The 21179-nt window shown below is 35.4% G+C and overlaps 1 protein-coding gene across 1 annotated transcript; it reads left to right on the top strand.

The window, feature by feature from the left end:
- The first annotated feature begins 508 nt into the window (after nt 1-508).
- Nucleotides 509-21164, top strand: LOC131529358 (transmembrane protein 164). Its single transcript, XM_058759020.1, is given in 7 exon segments — nt 509-1475; nt 1478-1530; nt 7788-7837; nt 14944-15010; nt 15146-15224; nt 17131-17231; nt 19563-21164. Coding segments are annotated over 7 exon segments (939 nt in total). The 5' UTR covers nt 509-1093; the 3' UTR covers nt 19770-21164.
- The last annotated feature ends 15 nt before the right edge of the window (nt 21165-21179 follow it).

Here is a 21179-nt window from a genome sequence, read left to right as displayed (position 1 = left end):
GTGACACCAACAGCTGAGAGGCGGGAGAAAAGAAACAAAGCCAAATGGTTTTGAAGGCGCATTGAGGTCTAATAGGCTAATATAATATTATGAATAAAATAATAATTTATTACATTATGTTATATATTCATATTTCTGAATGAACTATCCCTGCAAGAAGGATAAAAAATATTCCATCAAGTGGAGAGAAAACGTGTCTGTATTTCGTTAGGCTCCTTCAGCTTTCGTTTATTAGCCTATTATGAGTAAGGTTTTACTCGTCTAAATCTCTTTTCTAGACTGGGCAGTGGGCTTTTTTCTGGGCTTTATTTAACTTTAAAATATTTAATTTAATTTTTTTTTGTATTACTCTTTTGTCAGGTAGTTTACCTTCAACTTTTTTATTTGTTTATTTGTGAGGTATTTCATTTACGAAAATTTAACCATCACATGTACAGCTACACCGGCAGTGAGGGAGTTAACAAGTACATACTTGCTCAAAGAAGGCGGGGCCCCGCGCTCTGGTCCTTTTCCGGGAAATGAACGGGCAGATCAATATGCTGCTGATGGTTTTCGGGAGAAACTAAACGCGCACGCGTGTTGCGGTGTGGGTGGATTTGGGGGCCCGCGTGAACAGGGCGGCGTTTCTATGGTGAGGAGGTCTTTAATACGCCACATGGACCCAGACACATCGCACCTTCTGCGTCTGCTTTTATCGCATTTTTCGGATGATACATTGCAACAGCCAGCTACATCTCTTACGTATCGGTCGTAGTCGTGTTTTTTAGTTGTGTTTATAAATGTAAGGCCTCTCGGCGTTGATCAAGGGTCTCTTTGAAGCTTTTATGTAATGATCCGCTCTGGCAAGGAATATTCTGGACTCTTGTCTTAGCTGAGAATCGGTTTCCAGTCAAGACGTCACGTTTGGAAATGCGTCTTCCTTCTTGGATAGCTACAACTTGACCATCTGTGAATAATACATTGCATCATATAGTCTCCAGATCTCTCCCACAGGTGTCTTTCACATAAAGGATGTGGATCTGATTAAACAGCTGAGGCTGCCCACCTCCTCGGTCATTTCATCATTCGTTCACCGAAGACAGATTTGACGTTAATGTTTCGCCAGGAGGTCGGTGTCCTGTCTTTTATTCCGTCTTGTTCGTACCTTTTCCAATACGAGCAGAGGAACATGTCTCGGTATAATATCTACAGTCTGCTGGACTGGATGTATGGAGGGGTGGACCCCATGTTTGAGGGCAATGGAGGCCCTGAGTGCGCAGCCTTCCTCTCTCCCCGGCAGAGAATATTTGAGACTCTGTTCATTGTGTTCTTTTCTATCCTGGAAGTGGTGGTGGCCATCAAAAAGCTGAATGTTCCTAAAGAGGTCAGAGATGTGGGGAAAGATGGCAGGAGGAGTAAGGAAGACACCTGGGGCAAGAACCTGTTGCTTGTGGCGCTGTGCATGACTTTTGGAGTTGAGGTTGGGTTTAAGTTTGCCACAAAACTGTCATCTACCTCCTCAATCCATGTCATGTGGTCACAATGGTGCAAGTAAGTATATTTCTGATAGAATCATAAAAAAATATTGTTCGGATGTGGTTCTGACAAGATATGGGCTGATAACTGAAAGGCTGTGCAGTTTCAAAATCCCCTGAACAAAGCATTCAATTTCAGATTACTTCATTAAGCAGCATCTGTATTTAGTGAGTAGTAAGTTGCTTTGCGTAAACTAGTTATTGAAGCTGTACACCGTTTCGTTTCCAAGCATTGAATGTCAGTGCATGCCCTGCTAATTTGAGAAACATGTTCTTACATTGCACAACACGCATACCTAGGTGCAATTCTGAACTTATCATTTGTGGTTCCTATCGACAGTTAGCTGGCTCTCAAACATAGGAAGGAAATGAGAGTTGTCACCACGTTCAAAAAAAAAAAAAGAGATCAGTTCTGAAAAGGAGGAAGTATTGTTGTGCCCCTTTTTTGCAGCTGTTTAAACCGATGTACAGTTTCGATTTACCAGGTGAATTAAGAGTTTATATTCAGTCATATTGTGTTTTTTTTTTTTTTATTGACATGAAAACTTATTCAATTGAATCTTCCAAAACATGTCAAGGTCATATTACATCCCAAAATTAAAATAAAGAAATATACTGGTCCTTGAAGGTATGCTTCGCCCAAAAATGAAAATTCTGTCATCATTTACTCACATTATGAACATCTGCACATTATGAAGCACATTATGATTTAAATGTGCTGTGAAGGTCTTTTGTGCTTGTGCATCACTTCTAACGGGCATCTGGGATGGAGTGTGAGTAAAATGAATTTTAATTTTTGGGTGGAGTATCACTTTAAATATATTTAAAGCATGCATAATGTTGGGAGCTTTGGAAATTAAGGTCTTAAATAAAGATGTAAATGAAATATTTAAGAGTCAGCAACCAAACATCTGAACTGATATGAGCCATAAATATGAAAGAGACTCATTTAAAGCCAGTTGTGATTGACAACGATTTATTTTACTTGCTATAACTTTTTGAGAAGTTTTTACATTTTTATTTATTTTTATGTTTTTTTGTTTTTTTTTTCAGACAGTTGAAGGGTACAGTGAGTATAGTACAAAGGGAGTAGATAAAAAGCATTTTCTTGTTAATGGATTTAACAGTTACAAATGCAATTAAAAATACACTTTTTTTTTTTTTAATGCTGTGTGCATCAGGTAGGGCCATCATAATGAATAATTTAAAATTATACACGAAGGCCAGAAAGGGCTGCAGTCAAAATATTGTATTGTGCTGGGACTGGGAGCCTATAAATATAGGCCTGTAGTTGACAACACATTAGATGGTAAATTTTCTTTGTATATTTGTCCACCTTCATCACTGCTGGTCTATCTCCTCACGGCATTTGCACAAGAAAATCATACATGTTTGGCAAAAATAATTACAGAGGTTGTTTGGGTATTTAACAAATAACATGAACATTAACTTTTATTTCACCATAAAGATTTTAGATTAAAGAAATCAAAGTAAAGTGTATTATTTCAGTAAGAAGGAACGAGCAGCAGTGTTGTATGATGAATATAGTCACAGTTAAAGCCATGCTTGAACACAATGTGCAGCTGAGTGACAGTGTTCACTAATATAGTTAGGTCTTAAGTGCCTTATTGATTTTTGAAAGTGGTTATTACATGGTAAATGTTGAAGACACACATTTTCATTAAAGCTTACTTCAAGCAAATGCATTAAAGGGACAGTTCACCCAAAAATGACAATTCTATCATTTAAGTTGATCCAAACCCATATGAGTTTTTTCTTTGTTGAACACAAAATAAGACATTTTGAAGAACATTGGTAACTAAATTGTTTATGGCAATATGGATACTATGGAAGCCAATCTCTAAAGTTTGGTAACCAATATTCTGCTAAATATCTGTGACTGATTAACATTCGCATAATTTCCAACACATTTGTTGACAGAAATCTGCAGCGTAGCACTTCACTAATATTCAGCCAAAATGAAAGCTGGAGGATTTGGCATGTTTGAATGTTTGAAAGTGACAAATCTAAGACACAAATATTTGTATTGGAGCATGTTGGTATTTGTGAAGACTGATGGATGAATATCCTTTCCATTAGCAGTAGAGTCTTTGTGCTTTGTGTCTGGATGTCTCATCACAGCAGTAGCAAGACTTTTCATAAGAATTGAAAGTAATATCACAGTTCAAATCTCAATATATGCCTGGGATTAACTTAATTACAGGGAGTACTTCAAGTAAATATTTTGCTTCTAAGGGTTTCCACTGACAAAAAAGGTTTAGGAACCCTTGACCTAGATGAATAAATGCTGTTTTAAACACATTTACAGAAAAACAGAATTGTTAGTTACTGTTAAATGCACCAATATAACTATACAGTAATACTAGTAATAAACTAGTAATAAACAACATTTACCTACATGCATTTTTATCAGTACTTTTTTATATGGCGACATTTGTGACTAGTTATGGTATTTTGCAACCAAATTATTACTGAAACATGTACCTACATGCATTTTTATCAGTACTTTTTTATATGGCGACATTTGTGACTAGTTATGGTATTTTGCAACCAAATTATTACTGAAACATGTACCTACATGCATTTTTATCAGTACTTTTTTATATGGCGACATTTGTGACTAGTTGTGGTATTTTGCAACCAAATTATTACTGAAACATTTTCTATACTAAAATGTTACTTAAACATTTTAACATGAATAATGGTACCTATGCAAAGCATTTTGAGCAATGGCAAAAACATTTTTTTTTATTAGTATTTATTTTTTAAATTTATGCTAAAATACTTTTAATTATTAATAAAACACTGTAATAATACTACTACATAATATTATTATATATAATAATAAATATCAGAAAATTGCCTCATGCAAACCTTTGGAACATCTCTCTGTCTTGATGTTATCATATTGCACGTTCATGGCCATTAATAAGCCAGTTTGTTTCTAGCTAAATGACCTTCATGTTTCAACACTGTTGAATGACACTGTTGTTTTAGAGCTGCTTGACAGCAGGATTTTGATTTGCCACATATTTGATAAAGTTTGCATCATTGCTTCTATTGCTTCCCTGTTTACTGGAAACACTGCTTTGAAACAATCTCAATTGTATAAAGGACTATACAAATAAAGGTGAAGAGAAGCACAGATCTCATATCTGTGAAAGTGAATGGTCAAATAAGAAGGACCATGAAATCGTCAGTGTTGCTTAATCACCTTCTAAATCAGGTGTAAATAATTATATATTGCCCAACCTACTCGGGCATAAGTGTTTTTTATTGTAACATGACAGGTTTCCGAGATGGTTCCTGTTCTCAAGGTGAGCCTTTCCCATATTAAACAACTAGATAAATCCTTGCTTCATTTGCGGAGTCCAGCCCGAGATTGCCTGTCTTTTATGGCATGCTACCGGGCTTCAAATATGCAAACTCAGCATGTCTTCTCAAGCGCAGTATGTTGTAGTAACTCTATGGCTCCACTTATGTCAATAAACTTATTTGTGCAAGTCTTACAGTATTTGAACAAGGTCACAGGCTTATGATTTGGTAAATATTAAAGCTGGAATAGTTGGGAATTGTAAACAGCCTTAATGGAACTCTCACACAATTTGAGTGCAAAACCAATAATAACAGTAATACACAGGGAGATATGTGGAAAGTAACATGCTTTATAAATCCTTCAGTGCATACAGAAAGTAACGAAACAGCAATGGCTAAATAGCAGGTTTTTAATGTAAGTAGGCCTACATCTTTCCTGCAAACTGTATTGTTGCAATATTTTCTCCTCTGCCTCGTGGAAAAACAAACTTATTTGACAGGACACATTAGGCAGAATTACTCAATAAATGCCAAATGGAGCAGCATTAAGCAGAAGACATTGATGTACAGTAGATACAAGGACTCGGTAATAAAGATAATTGCTATGTGTTGTTTTGTAGGATGAGATCAATATAATGCTCAGCAGAGTTCATCCAGCTGTACAGTAAAATAAATAAATAAAAATAAAAAGAATATAAAACTGGTTTGTTGCTCAGATATCCTGAAATTTGTGTTGAATGCTAATGCCATGATCAGTTAGGAGACGGCACACCAATGATGTTTGCATTTATTTGATTATGTGCAAATGGGATTTGATGGAGAAGATTAGGTGTGAATAATATCTTACATTTCAGTTTCTGGCAAACTTATTAATGGGCCTGGTGTATGGAAAAGAACATGCACTCTTGTGTGCGCCAGGGAAAAACAAAACAAAACAAAATTGGTTAGAAACAACATGAGAGTTTTGGGTTACCAATTCCTTCAACCAGTTTTGATATTTCTTTAAAATGTAATATCTTTAAAATTATTTGTGCAGTAATTTTGGTATTGAAAAGATTCTGATTTATGAGGGAGATAGTTGCGTAGGCATCTTTTTTTTTTTTTTTAAGAGGTAGACTGAATAAAATACTTTCCTACTCGTGGTAATGTAGACATGACTCACTTCAGTGTTTGTACACTCACTTTTTCTGCTTTTAAATTCATAACATGTCTCTGGAGTTATGTTATATTGTTACATTAGTGGTCAAATGAACCTATTGAACAGTTATCCACATATACAACATTCTTACATCACATTGCACTAATCACTGTTGCATGGTTTTTATTACCTGGTAAGGCATAAGTGAACAAAGTTTATTTACACAATCAGGATAAGATCTAATAACTATTAATGAATTTAAAATAATAATAATAATAAAAAGCTGTTTATATTTTCACCCTTATGTCATTCCAATTCCATAATACTTTGTTTAATCTACGGAACACAAATTAAGATATTCTGTCCATCCATTGAAAGTCCATGGATTCCAAACTTTTAAGATTCAAAAAGTTTATAAAGGCATTGCAGAATTAATCCATATCAATCAAGGGGTTTAATATAAGCGATGTGATCGCTTTATATGATATAGGCCTACAGATTTGATTTAGGCTTTGTGAGTGCATCCCATAGCATCCTGTACTGGAATAAACTTCACTGGTTCTCATGCCGGCATGGTACACAAAAACTAGTGACGTTTGTGCACAAGCTTCCATGTTTACCATATCTGATTCGCTCTGTGTATATGTGTTTATATGTGAATAAACAGCTAAATTAAATCTGTTCATCATATTAAGCAGGTTTTGTATGGGCAAACACCACTCGCATATTCTTCAGAAAATGTCCAGATCTAGTTTAGACTATAATTGAATTAAATAAGCGCTTGGGGAAAAAAAATTGCTGTATTTGAATTGCTGTAACAGTATTATCCTAATTGTTCACTGTGCCTTGGAGTGAGCATATTACACAAGAGTGAACGTGTTCTCATCTTCTAACGCAATGTCAGATTCTTCTCTAGTTTGACTGCCTGGGATAAGGATATCTGCTGACAGGATTCAACTTCCTTCCTTCTTGTGTCCTGCTCCCAGACTGCTCTTTCTGTCCAAAGAGGGAAATACTGGCTACCCTCCCAACAGATACTAAATTATCTAAATTTGTGATCTCTTTTACTGTAGATTAGATATGGCTTGTTGCTGTCCTTAGTTGCCTTTATCACTACCGAGAGAACATTCTCACTAGTGATCAAAACAACAGCACAGTACAAAATTGATTTATCATAAACAAATATCTCTATAATTTTAAGTTGCTTGCAATATTTAAAGATTATTTAAACCGCTCAATTACAGATGCTCAGTTTTAGAGCTGTAATTTTAACAGTTTATGTTGATGGTATTGTCAAAATGGTGCATTACAGAGAATAAATAAGGAAAATAAAGATGATCAGAGAAAAAAAAGTGTTGATTTGGGAGTAGTTCTTAATGCAACACACTGAACTCATGTTATCTCCAGGTCTCCATTTTTCAGTAGCTGAATGTCTGAAAATGTGATAAATTTGTTCTGATAAGATATGTACGGCTTGGCGCTTGTTCAAAAGACTGCATTTATATACCGCCAACACCTAGGTACACAGTATGTGACAATGAACAGAGCCCTCATTTACAGCAGCTATAATGGCTTGAATGAGCAGCCTTTTCTTTGCAGCAATGGTTGTTCTGTTCTATTTTAAGAGTTGTATTCCAGCATTTATTTGGAATTGCTGTCCTCTTGTTGACTTAGTAAAATTTCTGTTATCAGTTACTCTCATGACTAGTAGTTTGCATTACTAGTTTCACTGCTTGATGTAATATGTGCTTTGTCCAAAAGAGTAATTGTTATTGAGCTTATCACTTTATCTTTTGCAGATCTTCCTGCTTGCATGTCCCCCTTGTAAAACTGCCATGGTTATCTTTAGGTAAGTACTCAGTAACAGGTTGCACTGCAGAGAGCTGTGAGATTTCTTATTACCTTCACTCTTGGTCTTCATGTGCAATTTAAGTCTAGTGACGGTAACTACTATAGTGTTTGGCCTCTTCGGCATATGAGGAATGCAAACCTATGCATATATGCACCAGACTCTTCCCAAAATAGCCTTTCAACCTTTCAACACCTTTTTCTGTGAATGCATGAGCAGTATTGGGGGGTAACGCATTGCAAGTAATGTGAGTTACGTAATCAGGTTACTTTTTCCAAGTAACTAGTAAAGTTACACATTACTTTTTGATTTACAAGAAAATATCTAAGTTGCTTTTTCAAATAAGTAATGCCAGTTTCTTTTTTTCCCCATTTCTGTCTCCATGTTGAGAGAAATCGGGAGTGAGTGCAGAGGCGTTGGGTTCGCTGTGTAAATATGAGGGTTACTGTAGTTCTAGACTAAATGTGAACATGCATTTAGTCATCTCACCTGCACAAAAACACATTCAGTATTTCTCAAAATGGATAAAAAGAGTGAAATGCAAACTTGTAATTTGACGCAAACCTGCAATAATTAAACGTTAGCACAAAAATGAGGCCTGAGGCTTATTCATTTCACTTTGGGTGTAAAAGGGATATTACATTTGCCAAAAACGGAACGTTTTTAATATTAAAAAACAAACAAGCAAGCCCAGACCATATGAGGAAAAAGTTAAGCAAAAATAGCATAATACTGTATATTACTTTCCATAAAAATTAACTAACAATTAGTTACTTTTTATGGAGTAAAGCAAAATTGTAATGCATTACTTTTAATAGTATCTTTCCCCAACACTGTTTATCAGTTGCTGGTGGTAGTCTAATCTGTTCTGTCTGACAATCCAGGTAACATCTGTTTCTTAATCATATTAATTATATTATATAATCACCTCTTCCAATAATGTGCCCTTGAAATAGTTGCTGTAGACTAGAAGGTAGTAAGCAATCAATAATATGCCTTTGAGCAAAAGCACTTAACGAATGAAACCGCAAACAACACTGTTATTATACTGTAAATAGCTTTGGATAGGATGTGTCTACTTAAATGGACTAAAACTTAATTTGGCTTTTCATTTTGAGAATTGGCTGACTCTACGGCTGAGGCATCCCTCTCAACCTTAAAAGTGTGATGATTTTAGACTTAAATATTAATATTAATATTGAGTTTTTGGTCACATGTCACTTAAGGTGAGTGTGAGAGTGTCAGATAAATGCACCAGCCGGGCATTTCACCTTGACCAGTAAAAAAACAGTCATGGAAGACTGTTGAATGTAAAGTCTAACTATATAAATTAGAGGTAGTTGTTAGCTGACCAATCTGAAGGATTTGTGACATATCATTAACTCAGAGCCTATTACTCTATAATCAGCACAAAAAAGGCACAAGTGTAATAAAATGGATTTTAGGTAACTAACAACTACTAGATGCATATCATGAATGGATAAAGTGCAGAAGATTAAAAATGCACGTGACTGAGTTGGATGTTACTGTAGCTGTTACATATTATCTTATTGAAAGATAAATTGTAGTTTCTCTGGAAGTAATAAACCTTATTGTGGATTCATTTTTCGTCTCAAAAGCAAAAGGCATCTGTTTGTTGTCCACAAATGCCTGAATACATCAAAATGAAACCCAATGAAATAATTCTTGAGATACATGAATCATTTTTGTTGACATAACTACCCGGGCAGTCGATCTAAGTGTGAGATCTAAATGTTGCTTGTCATTGGAATTTTATCACATGCATCTAATTAGGACATCTAATTAAAACAATCAGTATTGTATAAAGCGATATATAAATTAACATGACTTGATAATTAATATTATACCACGTTTAATAAGTAGTGAATGATTGCTATGATGCATGCTCACTAATATGAAATCATAAACATAAGCCCTTTTGTAAATCCTTTGTCATTGTAACAGAGCGGTGCTAATGTCCCTGTTTTGACTAAGTGACAGGGTGGGGCTAAATTCCTGTTAATGTCCTGAATGTGAGACATGCTGAATTGGTAATGTCACCAGATGGCAATACATTGTAAACAACCCCAGAGATGACCTGAATTTTAGATTCATCACAGATTATTCACATTATAAATTGATTTCTATCAAAATGAATAACATTAGGTTTGGTTCCTTGCTTTTCTACATTTTAATGTGAAAAACTACTAGCAAAACTTTGTCTTTTGGAGATGTTTGCTGTGACTCTCAACTCGTTACGTAACTCACCATTCATTCACCAAAACACCATCCTATACATCACAGATTAACGTGTGTATTACCATGTGAACTAGTGGCCATGATTCCAATGTTTCCAATGAGTGCTAATGAGGTGATCCGACTTGAATTCAACATGAGCAGTGCTGTTCATGTTCCTAACGTGTTTCAGAAAAGTCCAACTGATTATGTAGAAAATAGTGGAAACGTAGCTGAAAGTAATATAACTGCTTTAAAGTTTAAGAACATTGCTGAATTACTTTTCTCTATACACTTAAAGAACAGATGTAGTGCTTTCTACGAAAATGAGAAGCTAAGACCAGGAGACTCCGGTATCTCTTCAGCACAATTTTTTTATTGAGAACATACTGTTTCACATTGTGGTCATGAAGTCTAACTAAAGGCCGAGTCACACCAAGTCAACGGTCAGTCGGCGAGCGTCTGTCGAGCTAGTTATTTTTGGTGTGCTCCACACATAGGCTCTCGTTGACGGCAGTTGCTCGATTCACCATGTTTTATAACAACAAGTTATCAACATAACTGATATTCAAAACGGTAAGCACTGCTTTATTTGCTAGTTTGCAGCAACACTGTCAGCTTTCATTGCCGCTAGTTCTTTGATGATGGCTTGGTGTGTCCTGGCCTTAAGGGAAGCATGCGTTGTATTTCATAGGCATTCAGTGAGCAGGCTTTAAAGGTGGTGCTCATATACACAGACTCAGAGGTGACAACTTAACCACAGCATTTGTATTCCCACAGTCTCCCCGAGAGTTCTAATAACTCTCGTTTAATGCAAATTTAAACCACTAGTCTATTCACCTGTATTGTTGTTGTTCTTTGTAACATTACCATCTTCCAGTTTTGTAACTTTAAATAGTTACAATTTTTTCTGTCACAAAGTTTGTTAAAAGATGGATAGTTCTTTAAAAGAAAAAAGTAAAAAAATGTACTACATACAAACTCATATCATGTAAACTGCATGATACATATACTACAAAGAACCATGCAGCTTAAAAGTGAAAGCACTAAATGTCCATGAAGCTGGAATTGAATCCCTTGTGTGGGCAGGGCTAGCAGTGGTCAGTTCTCATTGGCTACTGAGTTTTTGATTGACAGTGAAGAAAGGAAGCCATCAGTGTTGTGTTTACAAGTGCGATTGTGAGAATCTGGAAGCGGTTTCCTGTTTCTTTTAGTGATAAAGTTAGGAGTTTTGTTTTTAAATTTAATTTAAATCTATATCATCTGTATCTTAGTGCTTCATCTTCTGCATACAACTAGTGATACTTACCCTCAGACCAATTAATGCTTTCTAAATCATAGTAATCTCTTTCTGCAAACGCGTTTGGCTTCCTTGCTGAAACTCTTTCTACAATAAATTCAAAATCATTGAATTCTGACTGTCAACAGGAATGTGATTTTGTTTTGTTTTTTGTATTTATTTATTATTTGTATAATAGTCTGGCACGCTGCATGTTTCAGAGTGAAGCACTGGGTTCATTTTCAATTTTGATTCACAGTAAATCCTACTCCTCATGAACTCTGCCAGTGCTGTGAGTCGCTAATAATTTGCATTTGGGAATGCAATGTGCCAGCAATCTTTTCAAATTTGTAATGAGAATCATTTATAAATTTGTTGGCAACAATGAGAAGTGTTACGAGGTTTTCCGCCACAATAAAAGCGCAATGGTTTAGTGTTTGAATGCAAAGAAATTAAGACAGTCATAAATGTTAGTATTGTAAGTTTACTGTTGTTTTGTAAAATTATAATAATAGCAATATAGCTGCAAGCTGTAATCATCAGGGTCCATGTGGATGATTTGCAATCCAACTGAAATGTGTCTAATGATGTGGTTTTTATAGCAAAGTCCATCTTGTGTCTTCACCGATAAATTAGGGTTTAATGGAACCGCTTACAACAACACACTGGTGTCAGAAGTGACAACTGACTTGAAGCCAAAACCCCTCTGTAAAACTGTTTCATAAGATATTTGGTGTATGTGTGGACTCATTTAAATTTAGATATCATGTCATAAGATGTCATCAGACAATTTCGAATTAATATGAAGTGTTGTGCAGCTCAACTTTTAAATGGTGAATTTGTGTGAATTATTTTGCTTAAACGCTAATGGGCAGTTTTTTGTAGAACTGGGGGACTTCAGCTAGTGACATGTAAAAGTGTCACATATTTTTGGACTATGATCTACTAAGAAAAAAATGAGTATGTGCTAAATTTCTCAGCAAGTCTTGCAGTTACCTCAGGACCTAGAGCTGTATTGACATGTAACTGCAAAATAGGGGTTCCAGATGAAACACTGTCAACCCTTTCTAGTCTACTGTGAGCCTTTTTTCTCGCTCCACACATTTCAACTCCTTTTACAGCTTTATCTACCATTCCATTATTGCCATTGTACTCGACTCAATGTAACTCTTGGAAGTGAGGTATTTTAAACACCCAGCGAAAATAATTTCCTGTCCAACTGGAAAACAACTTCTGTTTTGTTAGAGGCAGTTGTTTCTGTCAGACTGTAATTTCTTTGTGTGAGTATCTCTCTCTAACATTTACAATTAGCGGTGCCAAGGGGCAGAACATTTCCTGTACATTTCCGGAAACTTTCCATGGGAAGTTAAAGTGGCGAATTTTGGAAATATTCCAAGTTTTGGAATTTACAGGAATTAAAGGAAATTCATTGGAAATTTGGGGTCGTTTATACAAACTGTATCAAATGCAAAGATTAATATAAAAAGGTCCCATTAAAAATGTCAGTTGGCACATGTGGCATTGTTATGTAGAATAAGATTAGAAAAAAGCTGGTAAAAACACTAATGCAATGCCATGCACAGATATATGTGTAGCTAAACAATTGGAAGATTCTGAAATGGTACAAATATTTTACAAATAAGCCAGAGTTCTTTATCAATGCATCAACATTACATCAACATTACACAGACAGCATGGACATGCACTGACAGAAGACAATGCATTTTATTTTGCCTGGCAATCACCTGGCTGCAAAATATACATCTTAAGTGAGTAAAATACTAACACAATGAACCAAACAATCTATCCGCATTTAGAAGCAAAGTGACTCAAAATGAGTGTACAAGGCTTCCGGTGTCGGCCACTTCCACATATTTTAGCTGTGCAGAAACAGTCTGCTATGCTGCTTGATGCTGTAAACTGGTCCAGATAGCAACATCAAGCAGCATAGCAGTTTAACCGGTATATGTTATCAGGCCCAGAGTGACCATCGGGAGAATCCGGGAGTTTCCAGTGGGCTGCTGTTAAATTTGAGCCAGTGTCGAATTTTCGATTCATTACTCCGCTCGTCGAAGCCGCTACCCAATTTTTCTAATCTGAAACATGAATGAGAGTCATAATCTGGCAGGCAGTCATTTTTCCAGCATTTTCAGCGCTGAAAAATGCCTATAATTAGCCATTGCATTCATAAGCTCAACAGAAATGTTTGTGATGGTGCTCAACGGTACAAAAATAATGCATAAAAAGCAATCTGATGCAACATGCAGATTTTCATTCATTTTCACATTGCATTTTAATCGTGACAGCCGCAATTTATTTAGTTTAATTGCGCAGGGGCAATTTTTGCCGTTTGTCTTGAATTTGTGCTGCATTTTTGTTCATTTTTGGTGGCGTTTTTACCACAAGTCACCATTAATTTCCGACCCTGCTCTGCTCCCAAACAGTCAAGTCAAGTCACCTTTATTTACAAAACAGCTTGTGTCAAAGCAGCTTTACAGTGATGAACAGGAAAATAGTGTCGATAATGCAAAAGGACAATAGTAAACAGAATCAGTCCCCCTTCCAAATAATGTCTGCTATTCTATTATTTTAATTTATTGTCTTTTTCAGTTGTTCATTTGTTGTATTTTTCAGCTGTGCCTATTCATAAGTTTGATTACAGAATGTTTGTTTAAGAAGTTTACTATGTCGTTTGTTATTTATGTGTATATTAATTCATTATTGTAATGATAAACACACTTGGTTTGTAGTGCGTATAGTTTTACCACTTACTGCACTTTGTAATTCTTCTAGTTATGGCTGTGAATGAAACGGTAGTCTTACACATTCACATGAAATAGCTTATTTCCACATTGGAAAAAAATAAGGTGATTAAAGTTATTGCCAATCTAACAGCATAATAAATAAGCCAAAAGACACCCAACACAAACAAAGAGGTCTATCGGTAACACCATTTATCTATCTATATGGTCACATTTTATTTTAAGGTTAATTCTCACTATAAATAAACCATTAACTACAACTTTTGCCTCAATAAACTACAAATTTACTGTTTAATAATAGTAAAGTAGTTGTTACGTTTAGGTATTGGGTAGGATTAGGTATTGTAGAATATGGTCATGCAGAATATGTGCTTTATAAGTACTAATAAACAGCCAATGTGTTATGCTTGATAGTGAGAATTGGTCCCTATTCTAAAGTGTTAGCATAAATTTATATTGTTTATTGATACTTTTCAGTATTGCATGAATCAGATGTTTAAATTTCAGTAATGTGTATATATCACCATTTTTCGTTTCATACCATCAACTTAAATATATTTTTAGAGATTGCCGTCTCTATGCTGGATGCATACATTGTTGCTTTAAGACAGCATGTGATGAATAGGTTTGTTTATGATTAAAGTAGTTTTGTTTTACAGGTGCCTTTGACCTATAATAGCTTCATGTTTTGAATGATATTTCTGATATCTGTCAGTTTAATAGAATGTCACTGTTTTCCCTTGTTCAGTTGATATGTAGATCCTGTACTGTTGTTTCAGATATATTGTTGCTGAGAGCTTTCTTTCTTTTTTGTTTTTTTTGTTTTGAAGGCTTCAGGTCCATATGCTGAACGGAGCCCTTCTAGCTCTTCTCTTCCCAGTAGTCAACACTCGACTGGTGAGTATATTCCCATCTCTAGTATTTATACTTAAGCTAAGCGCTCTGTTCAAATCATGCTGACACCAAATAAGGCTGGAACATGTCTGTATGCTTTGTCTTCTAAACATACTTTTTTTCTCTCTCCCATCACAGCTTCCATTTGAGAAGGAGATCTATTATATTCAGCACTCCATGCTGTATCTTGTGCCAGTCTACCTCTTCAGAAAAGGAGGTGAGTTTCTGAAGTTTGTAGTGCTGGAGCTTTTATTGCACATGATCATATCTGCCGTCATCCATGTGCACAATATCATTTCAGCTTCCATGTTGACACGTTTCAGTTGAAATGTGAGCAATAGTACTCTTGAAATCAGTGCTGTTATTTATAGAGCTCATCCAACCGATATTTCAGTTGTGAAATGACAGTTATGTTGACGTCAGAAGGACACTTCACATGCCCCGAGTGAAGTATATGTCAGAACAGCAATGACGCTCAGAGAAATGAATAAACCCAGAGTGTCATCTAATGTTCAGAAAGGATTACTACAGCTCCTCATTGGCCTAAATAAACTTGATAAGAACAACTATTAACGTGTCTAGTTTTTTTGTTTGTTTGTTGGTTGGGTAATTGTAAGGATGTGCCCTTTAGTAGAGTACAGGAGTAACAAAATGTGTTTCAACAGTGGGCAACGTTTATGTATCACTGCAAAAAAAAAAAAGATGTTTTTTGCCTTGTTTTCCAGAACAAATATCTAAACATTATTGAAAATAGACATATTTACTTTAAGCAAAATTACTTTTTGTATTTTTTACATGTTAAGCCTTGTTTTCTGAAAAATGTATCAAAATATTGTTCGTTTTTGATTAAAACAAGAAAAAAATATCTGCCAATTGGGTAAGAAAAATGATATTGACTCAAAGGGAAAACAAGATTATTTTTCTCGCCCCATTGGCAGATATTTTTTTCTAGATTCAAGAATGTTTCGATATTTGTACTGGAAAACAAGGCATAAATACTAAGAAAAAAAAAAAAATATATATATATATATATAAGTGTAACTAGACAAATTAATATCTGCATGATGTCTAGTAGTCCATCTTTACAGCTTATTCTGGCCAAGATATTATTTATGAAATGGTTTAAAACAGATTATCCAGTCCACAATAATAATGCAGGTATCCATTTTGCACACCTCAGACGAATGTAAAGGTCTCTATGAAAAGTCTCAAAAAGCTTGAGGGTTTAATGCTTGCATGTAAAGAAATGAACAGAAGTGTTGTAATTTCACTACTGTCATGTGAAGTAAAATTATTAATATTATTGAGCAGTTGTATTACTATAGAAAAGTCCCCTTTAAGTGTGCATTCACTGCTAAATTGTAACATTTTTATATAGTTTTGCATATATAAAATAATGATTCGTCATTTAATATATTATTAAGGAAAATAAATAGAAACATTTGCAAATTTACTTGTAATAGCATTTTTATAGTCAAATCATGAAAACTCTCATTTGATTTTTGGTAAATATGAATGTAAATCATTACCAATCATCATTATCCAGAAGATACAGGCCTATATTTTAATTGAAAGGATATCATAATAGAAATAGATTAAGTTCAGATTGAATGATTCACCTCAATCATCAACAGGTTATGATTAATAATGTATACATTTAAGATGCACATGTAATTTATGGGAATAATATATAATTCCCTGACTTTTAATCTTTTATTTATTTATTTTTTAATCAAATCAGCTACAGCATCACTCTGGCCCAGTTCTGTCAGAGATGTATATCCTGACTTTAACTTGTCACAACAAAATAAAGCAGTATTTGTTACTATTATACTGTATATCCCATCTTACTCTATAGTGCTTAAGTTTTGTGGTGATATTTTTGAAACACTAATGTTTATCCAGGTGCATTGTCTTGCCCCCATTGCAAGTGCTTTCCTGTAATCACAATTTTGTTTGTTTGAAATTCTGTGTGGTAACAGATGCAGCTTAACCTCTGCTGAACCCAGCATATTCCTTTAAAAGAAATGCTCAAGCATCTAGATAAACATACTTCCCTGACTTAGAGAGATCTGGGCTCCACATGCATCTTTAAAGACTGTGTCATGTGTCTCCTCTGTCAGGTGTGTATAAGCCAGAGCCGCTCGGAGACATGTGGTGGGCACTGCTGTCCACGGGCATCCTCTTCCTCTACCACTTTTTGTTCCTCCAGAGCCTTGGAATGGTACGACAATCAAACACTACTGTGATAATCAGAATAGCATACTAGTGTTCTACTTTGTATTCCTGCCATACAAATATGGAAGAAATAGAAAGAGTTGGTAGCTTATGACTGTGTTAGAAATGGAATGCTAGTTTACTGTTTATTGAATACTGTGTAGTATACACTGCATACTTCCCACTGTTTTAAAGTGAAACGGTAGACATTGTTCTGCAAAATTCCACTGCTTTGTCACATGACCTCATCGCATTAAGTGGTACAGTAAGCAGTACATTATGCAGCGCAAATTCTATGGCATTTTTCTTGAGCTTTCATAGGAGTCAAGTTTATATATGGAAGCCCATTTCTGCCACTGAATAAAAAAATTAAAAAAGTAATTGCAACTTTATCTCATCATTCAGACTTTTTATTCTCGCAATTAGATTTTCTTTCCTTCTCAGAACTGTTATGTAAACTCACAATTGCGAGAAAAAAAGCCAGAATTGTGAGATTTAAACTCACAATTCTGAGGGAAAAAAGTGAGAATTAAGAGATAAATTCGTTATAATAAAACCTATAAGTTATAAAGTCAAAACTGCATGATATAAACGTAGTTCTGAGAAATAAAGTCATAATTGCAAGATTTTTTCCTCGGAAGTGGACTTTATAACTCACAATTATGAGTTTATATCTCACAATTAGTCAGAATGATCAGAATTGTGAGGGAAAAAAAACTCCAAGCAAAAAGTATATATCTCAATTCTGAAAAAAAGTCAGAATTATGAGAGAAAAAGTTAGTTACCATGTTTTATTTTTTTATTCGGTGCCGTTGAAATATTAATTTAACCATTGTTTAATCTTTAGACATTAACTGCTTCAAAATTGTTTGCTACTGTAATGAAAGCAGGGGAAATTCCAGACATTAAACAAATAAGCATTAACATTAGGACGTTTGCATATTTAAAAAAATGACTGACTCGTTAGGTGATTTTTCTCATTAAAAACAGACAATTTCCTAATAATTCAATAGAATGTATGGGAATACTAGAGAATAGCAATATGCCTATAGAGAGGGAGAGAGACAGTAGTATTATTAAATGTTTGTAGATATTTACTTAATATGTATGTTTTTACTGAACTTATTTCATATGTCACTGAAGACTGGGTCAGAGCGCCTTCAAACTGGCAGGTCTTGTGGGGTGTAGTCTGAATAGCCACAGACTGATGGCACCCATGATGATCCCTGTCCATCGTCGAAAACACCTATCAGGCCAAATTTACTAAACAGGTCAAATTAGCATTAGAGCACAGTTCCATAAAAGCACCAATGGGAGGCTAACAATGCGCACATTAAAGAACACAGACGCAGCCAGATCATTTCCATAATGACCAGCACAATCTACCAAGAGCAGCGCAAATTACCGCCTGCTTTAAGACATGCTTTTTTGGGGGCGTTAAATAATGGCGCAAATACCAGTCATTTGACGAGTGCAAAACTCTTTCAGCTGTATAATGCCACAATGTAAAAATTGTTCATGAATGGTTTAAGGAACATGGCAAAGAGTTTAATGTGTCGCCTTAGCCTCCAAATTGTCCAGATCTCAATACGATTGAGCATCTATGGGATGTGCTGGACCAACAAATTTGGTCCATGGAGGCCCCACCTCACAACTTGCAGGATCTGCTGCTAATGTCTTGGTGTTAGATACCACAAGACACGTCCAGATGTCTTATGGAGTTCATGCCTTGATGCATCAGAGCTGTTTTGACAGCATGAGGGGGACCTACACAATATTAGGCAGGTCATTTTAATGTTGTGGTGGCTTGTCAGTTTAACTACACCCAAACCAGGAGTACATGACTTGTTTTAGATGATCATTTTTGAATAATCCTCTCTGGACTGGAAATGTTACTAAAAGCATTAATTGGTTCCTGATTGTATCAAAAACTAAAGCGCATGCATGCAATTTGCACAGTCTTTACTCTTTAATGTTTTATTTGATGTATAACTTCAATTCTTAAATAAGAAATGTTTGCATTCTGTTCTTGCGGTCACACTTGAAGGTCCGATTATGTACTTTTTAACTATTTTGCCTAATTTGCTGCTTATTAATAGTTAGGAAGGTAATTACGTTTTGGTATGTGGTGGATTAAGGGATGTAAAATAGGATCATGCAGGTTAAGGCATTAATATGTGCTTTATAAATACTAATAAACAGGTAATATGCATGCTATTAAACAACTAATAGTGAGAATTGATCCCTAAAGTGTTACCATTCTGTTTTACATATGCATGTTTTGCTTTAGTTATCGTGGCCCTATGCTAACTCAGTCTTGTATTTTGCTTCCCACCAGTTGACAGAAGTGAATCTGAATAACATGCTGTGTCCTGCTGTCTCTGACCCCTTCTATGGACCATGGTACCGAGTGTGGGCGACAGGCCACCAGACGGCCCTGACGTTAGTGCACGGCAAGGCTCTGACCATGCTCTCGCAGCACACCGCTCCCACGTGCCGCTATTTACTGGATATAGCACGTCTACGCAACAAGAAGTTGGACTAGTGTTTTTATCAGCAGTCTTGCATGGACAAAACCTCAACTGGAACTTGTCCAGCATTCTAGACAAAAGTGTAGTACATAGAGCTAAACAATTTTAGCACCTTTTTTTCTGTTTGTTGTTTGGTCCAAACCTGGTTTCTCAAAGCTGGATCATTAGATCGAAAGACTGTTTTAACGCCGTAGGAGCAGGACTCGAGCAACATTAACCTTGCCTTGTTTTTTTTTAGTTTTAGTGTTTAACAAAATGAACACTCATTGAACTCAGAACACACGTAACCTTTCTTCTCAAGTTGCCTTCTTTAGTTACATTCAACGGGGGGCCAACCCAGTTCCATTTACTTGTTTGCCGAATAGCTGATGCGCAGTTAAAAACACTGCATTTCCTTGCTTGCTGGTGACGAGGCGGTTTTAAAAGACTGTCTCAAAATGACATTTTGTTAATATTGTAGACCTGTTGTGGAAAGTGTAAATGTAGTGGTACTGTATGTCTAGGAGATTTTCCAGTGTTTCCAGCCCATGGCAGTCTTTTTGTATGTAAATAGAACTAAAATTTTAGTTGAAGTTATTAGCTGTGGTCACATCCACAAAATATTTTATGTTGGCTTAAAGTATCCGTTTAATTCCATTTGCTATTTGATCAAGTACGCACACACTCTACTGATGATATTATCTAAGGGAAGGGACAGTGTTCTATCATAGCAGATTGACCATTGTTTGTAGAATGACCATTTTAAAGATTATTTGTCCGTTTTTATTTGTTCAACTGAGATGCTCTTTAGCTGTTTCTTACTGGGGGAATTTAAGGTTCTTTTCCTTTCATTTTTTAAATTTTTTTTACAATCTCAATTTTAAGCTTAACACAATTATCTAGAAATGGGTGAATAAACATACACACACACTCACGCACAAACAATTCCAGTATGTAGTCAAATGAAGGATAAATAAGTTATATTATCAGCCACATGAGGGCTGCATCTTTTGTCCAATCCCAAAAACTGCTCTGTTTCAAGTGTAGTCAGTTGTTTGCATGTCAAACCCAGAAACTAAGATTTGCTGAACCATTTTGTGGCTGTTGCAGTCGTGTAATAAATACTGATTTGATATTGGGATCACTCTCATTTCAATGTAAGTAACTTGACTGAAAGGGAAACCTGTCTGTATTGGTGTCATTTTTGTACATATGTTTTTATGGTCTATATTAAAGGTCTTCTCCAACATGTAACACTGATGAAGATTGCCTTGGTTTATCAAAATAATTCATTGTGAAGTTCATTGTGAAGCATAAAAAGACACCCAGTGCTTCTTTCAGAATTTATTTTTATTGGATAAATGATTTAAAAGGTAATAACAATAATGTTTTGAAACTACATTATCATTGCCACAGCCATAGCTCACATACCCACATATAACCCA

The sequence above is a fragment of the Onychostoma macrolepis genome, chromosome 21 (genome assembly GCF_012432095.1).
Source record: "Onychostoma macrolepis isolate SWU-2019 chromosome 21, ASM1243209v1, whole genome shotgun sequence".
NCBI classification, from domain to species: Eukaryota; Metazoa; Chordata; class Actinopteri; order Cypriniformes; family Cyprinidae; genus Onychostoma; species Onychostoma macrolepis.
Note: the sequence above shows the minus strand (reverse complement) of the source record. Positions and strands in the feature narration are given on the sequence as shown.